General features: G+C 28.2%; 1 protein-coding gene across 1 annotated transcript; it reads left to right on the top strand.

Annotated features, from left to right (window-relative positions):
• The first annotated feature begins 2,406 nt into the window (after positions 1-2,406).
• LOC112518307 (LOB domain-containing protein 12) lies at positions 2,407-3,698 on the top strand. The gene is made up of 2 exons (XM_025125957.1): positions 2,407-2,693; positions 3,192-3,698. Exons 1-2 carry the CDS (start codon positions 2,535-2,537, stop codon positions 3,552-3,554), a joined length of 522 nt encoding a protein of 173 aa, XP_024981725.1. The 5' UTR covers positions 2,407-2,534; the 3' UTR covers positions 3,555-3,698.
• The last annotated feature ends 3,495 nt before the right edge of the window (positions 3,699-7,193 follow it).

Raw genomic sequence — 7,193 nt, 5'->3', positions numbered from 1 at the left:
ATAAAAAATAATAATGAATATGATCCATAGTTATTCTAAATAATTAACAATTGATATTAATGTATATATTAGTATTAATTAATACTTATTAATAACTATATTTTTTTATAAGTAATTGTAATAAATAGTGAATATTAATTAATTAATATTGATAAAGGTTATAATTGAAAAAGTGACAAAAAAAAAAAAAAACCCCTTAAAAAATAAGCTAATTTATGTTTGCCAAATAATGCCTAACTCATATATGAATACAATTGTCTATGTTGATCAATCTGTCTGTATAGATTGAGAAAAAAATTCATATATGGAAGAAGTGTGTTTTTTAATTGGAAAAAACGAGTTTGGAAAAAAAATGGTTTTCTGCATAAAACTTTCCCCTATAAGCTTACGAAATAAGTCACTTTATATATCATTAAGCCATAATCAAATAGTCATGTACACTGGCCGAATAAGTTGTGAGTTTCATTAAGCCACTAATTAACAAATTATTCTTTAATAATAATAGATCGTATCAATGCTTTACGTTCATTTTAACAATTAACCATAACACATTCATACGATCATCGATCTTATGAACCTAAAAATGTCATCGATTATTTCCGAAGATTGAATATCATAACAAATCAATTTCGATATATTTGAAATCATTTTTGTTTAATTTTTAAAAAATAGGAATATATATATATATATATATATATATTAATTTGGATATGTTTTTTTTTTTTGGTGATATTAAAAAAATAAAAATTATATAAAAAATTAAAAAAAGTGTAAGTGAAAAGTTAAAAAGAGTCAAAACAGGAACGTGTAGACTTAAAAACACAAACGTTTGATTAAAGAAAAGCAAAGAAATTTGCATGGACATGGCCAACCTATCACGCGCCAAGGCGGTGGTCAATGCTATCGCCTTTAATCTCAATTTACTGTATTACCCTTCAATGTTGGAAAAAAGAACAGTTTTTTATTTTATTTTATCAACCTCGATATCCAACCCGCTATGCGAGTCGACTAATCGTAGGGCGACCACCTGCTTTGCAGATAGTCTGGAGTCACCGCATTTGAACCTCTGTGGCCACAAGTAAATTTTTATTCCTCCTTGTATTTGAACCTGAGACCTCCTGATACTTTTGATCTTTGGAGTCAAGCTTAAACCAATCATGCACCACCATTGTGGTTAAAAAAAACAGATTATAGTCCTAATAGATAGCAGTACAAAACCGTAATTTCTGGTTTTGATGAATCCAAGAAATTAATGGAGTGGGGGCACGCTGGATGAGACTTGGGGGAGGCGAGCAAATGGCCATATGAGACTGAAGGGAAACCATGTGAGACGAGGATAAAAATAGAAAATTTAAACTAGTCAACAAACGTTTTTGGTCTTTGACTGAGAGTCTTTCCCCCGGTCCTTAAGGACTAGATCCGCCCTGTTCATCGATAAACTTTAGAAAATACAAGAATGATTTTCAAAAATAATTATTTATAACGGTTTTGCATTTTTTTTTTTCTTGGAGAATTGAAGTATTTTTAGTAATATTTAAAAAAAAAATGATCAGTTTACAAGGTTTTTGAAATGTTTTAAACTTTTTTTTAAAACCATTATACTTATGATTTCGTTGTAAATAGTTATAAAAATACAAACAACCAACGATCTTAATTTGTAAGGGGCCGTTTACTAAACACGTATTTTGGTAAGCGCTTACCGGCTTAATTACCTTTCTGGGTAAACATAGAAAGGATTAATAATCTTATTTGGTAAGAAGAAAAAAAACAAGATTGAAAGTCTTACCGGATAAGTGAGGTTGATGACTCTTACGGTATTATATCCAATAGACGTTTACCGAGTAATAAACATTTACCATTAATCCATTTTAATGGTCGAAAATATTACCCCATAAAATAAATTATTAGAATCATGACTTGATCCATAAGTTTGTTAGGTTTCACATGATTTGCAAAAGTTGGGGCATAAATGTGAAATCTCCATTCATGTATAAAAGAGACAGTTTTCAAAGCCAAGCAAATCCCCCATTTCCTCATCCTGGTCTTAGCTGGTTTTCATTCTTTCATCATTAAATTATTTTTTCAATTTTAAATGAGCTGCAATTTGCCTTTCACATTTCATTCTTAATTGACTTTTAATTATTTTATCTTAAACAATTAAAAATGAATACAAATAATTAATATTGTGATCATTTGAAAGTATGCAATAATTAGATAATTTTTATTAAAATTGTTTTATATTGATATATATCGATTTATTTAATCATATATATATATATATATATATATATATATATATATATGTTGAATGAGAAATGGAGTATTATATTAATAAATGTTTCCGGTTCATTCTACAACAGATGAAAGGCATTATAAATAGGGTAGTGGCAAAGCTCATTCTCTTCCAAACTACACCTTTTATAGTTTACTCTCTACTTTTGGTCGTCTTCATCATCTTGCAGCCTGAGTTTCAGAAATTGATTGATTAATTGATTTCCCAGAGGTTAATTAATTTGGCAAATTAATTAAGAAAAATGGGATCAGGAAGCTCTCCATGTGCCTCCTGCAAATTGTTGAGACGTCGGTGTGCCAAAGATTGTATCTTTGCTCCTTATTTTCCTCCTGATGATCCTCATAAGTTTGCTATTGTTCACAAGGTCTTTGGTGCTAGCAATGTCAGCAAGATGTTGCAGGTACTTTCTTTTCTATCTCCTCTCTCTCTCTCTCTCTCTATAGTCTATATACATATATATATATATATACATACATACATATGTATGCATGTATGCTTTCGTGTGTATCATGTTGTGTACTTGTGTGATCAAGGTGCTGAAAAGTTTTTTGAATTAATTAGGGTTTCTTTTCAATAGTTAAGATGCTTAAATGGCGTCTATATATATATATATATAAAGAAACCCTTTTATATATGTCATGATTTCAAGAATTTGTCTGTACATCTTAAAAGCTTGCTCCTTAATTAATAATTCATTAAAGTTTGAAGATGACTTGCAAAATGGTCACTTTCAAGAAATCTTTTTGAACCTAAACCCTGAAAATTAACCGATCGATGAAATAATAACTAAAGTTTCAAGAACCTACCCTTTTTGTCAAAGAGAGTTATACAAACAGTAATTGAAGTTTCTAATTAAACTTATTGTTCATGATATATCTTGGTTGTTTTGTGACATTAGGAGCTCCCAGTTCACCAACGAGCCGATGCAGTTAGCAGTCTGGTGTACGAAGCCAACGCAAGAATGAGAGATCCAGTTTACGGATGTGTCGGTGCAATTTCCTATTTACAAAACCAAGTTTCCCAGCTGCAAATGCAACTTGCAGTAGCTCAAGCAGAGATCTTATGCATTCAGATGCAGCAGGAGCCTGAACTGCCTACCACTCATCATCCAACAATGGTGGATTGTGATGCGAAATCACTGCTGTTATCGGGCAGCAATACGAGCGATTTCAGTGATCAGATGCCACAGTTCCTGAGCTACACTTCTTCTAATAATAATGTTATCCAGGACCCTCTAAAAAGAGAGTCTCTTTGGACATAAATCTTCCATCTACTTTCCCCTTTGTGATCCTCCTCTCCCTTGTGTTAAGTTAGATCTCAGTTTTTAGCTAGTTTTGTTGGATTTCTGTTTCTGGGGTTTTCACCAACTGCTTTTGTTTATTAATATATTGCTTTTGGTGCTTAATTCATTTCTAGCTCCTAATTAATTAATGTGTATACCAATTAATAAGCAATTCAGGCTCCTTAGCTTATATATTTCTAAAAATTAGATGAAAATATAAACATCACATATTTTATTTGTAACCATCTAATTAAACATTATTTGATTTATTAAGTATTATAAAAAGAAGGTTAATTAAATTAAAATTAAATGCATTGTATAGTGTACTTTATACTATATATATTTAATTTTACATCCATAGCTTTCAAAATATATATTATAAAAAAAACATCTCCAATAGATTATTTATAATTTTGCTATAATAAAAAGCTAAAAGTTAATTTTTATGAAAAGAATTACATTTTTAACATATTCTTCATTTTAAAATTTTTAACATTAATTATATTATTATATTTTATAAGTTTATCATCTTATACAATTTTTTTAATATATATATATATAAAATAAAAATAAATTAATTTAATTAATGAGAATAATTAAAAAAATAATTTATCTCTATTCACATCAAGTTTTAGAAAATTCTTTAAACTTGCAGTTTTTTTCTCTATTTTAAATAATAAAATAAAGAACTTATTGGAGCAAAATAGAGATAGAACTTCATTATCTCTATTTAAAGAATCTATTGTAGATACTTTAAAAGATTACATTAAATGATTATATATGAGAAGCATATTCCATGCATACGCGTCCGCGCACACACACATATATAAGGTTGGTTTCCGGTGAGAAGAGAAATTATAATGAGAAGCGTAAAAATATATCTTCAGCCTTGGATCAGTCCTAATTAAATGTCAACTCTAATTGAGGTGCACAAAGATACATCAGATCAATTTTCTTCTAAAGTGCAATTCATAGATGTACATAAGATTAAAAATGGTCAATGGTTCAGATATTTTTTTATGCTTCTCACACAATCTTTCTCATATATATATATATATATATATATATATATAAACTAGAAGTTATGCGAGTTTAGTTGAAGATTGTAAATGGATATTTGAAAATTAATATGTGATTCCAAAACAACTTTTAATAGAATATGTAATATAAATTAAAGTACGTAATTAAGTGTGTGTGTGTGTATATATAGTCATAAAAGATTAGAGTATATACAATTTGTAAGTATTTTTGAGTTGATATGTACGAAGTAGTACGCTAGTATCATGTGTCAAAGAATGATTTGCAACACATGATCACTATTATTGAAATTTGGTACATTAATTAAAAGCATATATATAAAACTTACAAAAACATATTCATAAAACATTTATCAAATATAAATCATCGAATAAATTACAAAAATTATCAAACACTTTTAAAATTTATAAACAATAAACTAAACTTACGAATATCGACATTTATATCTGATAAAAACAAGATACGTGCATCAAACCATTTAGATCATAAGTTCATAACAAAAAGTTTATTATTGATTGCATTTGATGAAATAATTACATAATGATGTTATTATTATAATCTATTTATGAATTATTGAAAATATGTGAACAAAAAATATTACTTATTGGTTGATGTGAGACCTCATATATAATATTTGATAGAGAGAGATGGTCAACTCTATCATGTGATATAATACATACATATATATATATATATATATATACATACATATATATATATATATATATATTTAGAGTGAGAGTAAAGTAGGGTTTACATTTTCACATAGGCGGTGGCCTCTGATTCATACAAATTAAAATGGTCATTTATATAGATAACATAGTTTATTTATATATATATATATATATATATATATATGTATATGTATATGTATATGTGGGGATGGTCAATGACATTCGAAAATGAGATGTGTAGAAGTTGTGAGAGGTTTCTTGTGATATGAGATTTAATTGACTTAAAATCACATTTTTCTTCTTGATTTTATTAATTTATTTATGAAAAAGTCTACATTGGAAGGATGCATGAACACAAATCTAGATCATTGTTTTTGACTTTCTATCAAAGTTTTAACACCTGTATTTATTTTATATTCATTTAAATGTAAAAAAAAAAAAAAAAAACTCTTTATATATATATATGTAATTTCTTGTGTTATTCACCGTTATATATGTTATTTCGTATCAACAGTTAGCACTAGGGATGAAAATGGGCGATGTATTAGGCGGATAATGCATCCCTTGATTCCAACTAATTCTTGACGGGTTTGGAGAACCCGTTGGATACCCACGTAGTAAATCAAATATATTTCTTATACGATAAGAAAGATGCACACACACACACACACATATATACACAATAATTAAAAAAAATAAAAATTTAATTGCGGTCCGATTAAAAGCGGGTAATATCATATCATTCCCGACCCCAACCTCGCTTAATATTTGAACTTAAATTATGATGTTTTAAATTCTTTCTAATTACTACAATCTGTTCTCGACATGTAGCATGACATGGATAAAATCCTAAGTTTTGGTACGAGAATGAGATGTCTATCTTATTAATTAATTAAATTGGTATATAAATTGACAAATGCACATTAAAATTGTACAATGATCAAATATCGAGTATTAGCTAAATGCTTATTTGCATCCAAACCATTACAAAAATTTACTCGTCATCGTCTTTTGACACGAGTTTATTTAATTAGGCTTAATGGAGTTATAGATAAATGGGTTTAAGGGATAATAACAAGTCTGACCTGTGTTTTGGAATTATAGTTTATCTATAACTCAGATAACCACGTATAAATAAAGTGATAAGTTTAAGCCTAAAAGGTTAATCAATCTTTTAGATTTAATGATTATCAGATATAAATAGAAAAGAAATATGTTTTCTTTTCCATTAAATACAAACTAGAGATCTAGGGTTTTGTGCTAGCATCCTATGGAGGCCAAGTATGTTCGTGTGTGGATCTGCATAGAGGAAACGTACCTTGGTTTCTAGTGCTCCATTTGAACCTGCTATAAATTTGAGAATGAAATATTCTAAACACCCTATGGTTTGTTTAGATTTGCTTAAAATGTCATTGAATCTAGATAGGGTTTCTTTTAAAAAAAGTAACCTGAAATTATTTTCTGCTGCATTTTTACAAATGTTACTTTTTTTATATGAAACCCTTCGGTTTCAAATTTAAATATAAAATTCAAGCTAAATGCGTCTTTAAAAACTTTTCTAGTATTAACAGAATAATAAGAGCATCCTTTATGGAGGTTCTTATTGGAGTACGTTTTTATCAGAACCTTCACGTGAGACATAAGTTCTTGTTTATAATAAAAACCTACGAGCTTGAAGTAGAACCCGGGTTCTTGTCTACATTCTTTCTTTATTTTTTTTAAATTGTTTTTAACCATTTATTTTAATAAATTTATAAAATTTATAAGTTAAAATTAATTAAAAAAAATATACATTAGTTATTATGAATATATTTTTAAAAAAAATATACATTAGCGGCAGGTTGGCGGTTTGGGTTGGGTTACGTTATGCCAACCCAATTTCAACCCTTCTAATTAGCGGTTTGGC

Source organism: Cynara cardunculus (genome assembly GCF_001531365.2).
Source record: "Cynara cardunculus var. scolymus isolate 2C chromosome LG 9, CcrdV1, whole genome shotgun sequence".
Lineage (NCBI taxonomy): Eukaryota > Viridiplantae > Streptophyta > Magnoliopsida > Asterales > Asteraceae > Cynara > Cynara cardunculus.
This window is presented reverse-complemented; position numbering and strand designations above follow the sequence as displayed.

Bases quoted from the DNA above. Each gene is read 5' to 3' on its own strand.
- LOC112518307 (XM_025125957.1), top strand. From the start codon at position 2,535: ATGGGATCAGGAAGCTCTCCATGTGCCTCCTGCAAATTGTTGAGACGT. The intron at 2,694-3,191 runs GTACTTTCTTTT...TTGTGACATTAG, and splicing joins ATGTCAGCAAGATGTTGCAG to GAGCTCCCAGTTCACCAACG.